This window comes from Limulus polyphemus, unplaced genomic scaffold (genome assembly GCF_000517525.1).
Source record: "Limulus polyphemus unplaced genomic scaffold, Limulus_polyphemus-2.1.2 Scaffold556, whole genome shotgun sequence".
NCBI lineage: Eukaryota > Metazoa > Arthropoda > Merostomata > Xiphosura > Limulidae > Limulus > Limulus polyphemus.
In genome coordinates this window covers 31,712-34,150 of record NW_013666166.1, presented here as the reverse complement: position 1 = coordinate 34,150, position 2,439 = coordinate 31,712, and the positions used below count along the sequence as shown (strand labels likewise).

At 32.0% G+C, this 2,439-nt stretch overlaps 1 protein-coding gene across 1 annotated transcript in view; it reads left to right on the top strand.

Moving 5' to 3' along the window:
• The first annotated feature begins 175 nt into the window (after positions 1-175).
• Positions 176-2,439, top strand: part of LOC111085689 — a 13,478-nt gene continuing 11,214 nt past the window's right edge. The window contains exon 1 of the mRNA XM_022385496.1: positions 176-723. Within this exon, the coding sequence (XP_022241204.1) occupies positions 472-723 (252 nt within the window). The 5' untranslated portion in view covers positions 176-471. The remainder of the gene's footprint in view (positions 724-2,439) is intronic.

Genomic DNA, 2,439 nt, shown 5'->3' with positions numbered 1-2,439 from the left:
ATGAAGCTATTCATCCATGGTAACCGGAAGTAATTTTGTTCATGAAATCACCACTTTTCTGTCAAGACAACAGATCGCGGTATGAAGCTATTCATCCATGGTAACCGGAAGTAATTTTGTTCATGAAATCACCACTTTTCTGTCAAGACAACAGATCGCGGTATGAAGCTATTCATCCATGGTAACCGGAAGTAATTTTGTTCATGAAATCACCACTTTTCTGTCAAGACAACAGATGCGGTATGAAGCTATTCATCCATGGTAACCGGAAGTAATTTTGTTCATGAAATCACCACTTTTCTATCAAGACAACAGATGCGGTATGAAGCTATTCATCCATGGTAACCGAGTTTTATCTTGTCCGAATAGCTTTGCTCTTCTGTTCATTTCCTATTAAGAATTCTTTCTTGGAACTCTGATCTTACCCCTCAAAAATTCGAAGACAGAACAAGGCCGATAGCAACGAATGAGATGGATGACAAAAAGAACAACACAAAAGTGTACCCAGATGGCGCTGTGTGGAATGGGGAACTTATTCAACGAGTTGCCACTTTGGGAGTGATTATGACGGCGACTTTAGTTGGAAACATGATTATTGTGTTGGTCCTATCGCGGTCACGTTACCGGAAACGATCCTCTAGAGTCAACATCTTCATTCTAAACCTTGCTATTGGAGACCTCGCTGTTTGCTTCATCACCATGACGTCAGAGATGTTGTTTGAGGTGAGAGAAAAACAACAACAATAGTTTAATGTGTTAAAATGCTTTGATAAATTTATGCTATTATTTGCTACTAGATGCTAATATGGTAGTATTAATATCATTCGTAAAGTAGGCCATTATAAAAATAAAGCAATCTAGTACGCTAATAAGTAATTAGTTATTGTCTGGAAATATGTTGTATTGAGAACACCAGTCAACATCAGAAGGTTATCCTAGAAAACAAATTTATTTTCTATTTTTTTCATGTCAATGCACACATAATCTTGTATTTTCAATATATTCGACTGATAATTCTTGTGTAAGGATTTAATAAAATAGTAAGTTGACGACTCCAACGTTTTAAAATTATTTTTTATTTGATGCTCACTGCGGGGAATCTAACCACAGATTTTTGCGTTGGAAGTCCGTAAACTTACCGCTTTTTTAAAATGCTCAGTAATCTTTTGTTTAAAGTTAAAAGCAATAAAAACTAAAACGAAATTCTCTACTTGTCCGGGTGGAGCATGTTTCACCTTCTTCAGGAGACAAGAAAGACAAAAAAAAAATTCATTTATATACCCATGTAAATATACATCTACAATTTGTATTCTTTTTACAGTGGCGCCATTTACAAAATTGATTTTCAGATCACGCCACTCATTATCACAAAAATGTCCTCATTTTCGTCTTTTGCTCATAGGGCTGTTAATGTCTCTTCGTTTAATGAAGATTTAATGCTAGAATTGAATTATTTAAAATATATATTGCGATTGATACAGATTATGATCTTGATATTATATATATAATCCATAAAAAAGCATTGTAATAAAATACAAATTTCTGAATAGGTAATAGAAATAAAGAAAGAATATGTTTGCCATACTTTCCATCATTGCCAACAACAATGTGTTCATGAAAAATACCGGTTGTTTAATAAAATACAAATTTCTGAATAAGTAATAGAAATAAAGAAAGAATATGTTTGCCATACTTTCCATCATTGCCAACAACAATGTGTTCATGAAAAATACCGGTTGTTTAATAACCGTTACTCCTCAATTAAAATTAATTAGTATCATTAACAGTATGAAAGATAAAAGTGACGTAAAGGAGAATTGTGGAATATATATAAAAAAAAATTGTATTTGCGGTTTAGGTTATATTGGAAAGACAAGTAGAAATTTGAAATTTAGAATTAAAGAACATAAAGATGCCGTTGATAAATTTAAAACTAGTGATTTGGCCTTGGTGGAACACGTGGCGAACTCTTCACGTATTATTGAGTGGGACAATGTACAAATACTTTAAGTAGTAAAATTAAAAATGAATTGAATATAACGGAATCATTAAAAATAGTTAAAAACATAATGATTATGAATAGAGATTTAGATCCTGGTGCCACAGAAGTAAATTTCTGGAAATCAAATTTGTAAATTGCGCCACTGTACAAAATGCAAATTGTATATGTACATTTACATGGAGATATAAATGAACTTTATTTTGTGTATATCTTGTCTATTGAAGATGGAGGAGTATGTTCCACCGAAACATGTGAAGAGTTTGTTAATTCTTTTTTTGCTTTTAACTTTTTTCAATAGATTATTGTGCATTTTAAAATGTTAGAGTTGTCAACTTGTTATTTATGTTAGAGTTGTCAACTTGTTATTTATGTTAGAGTTGTCAACTTGTTATTTATGTTAGAGTTGTCAACTTGTTATTTATGTTAGAGTTGTCAAC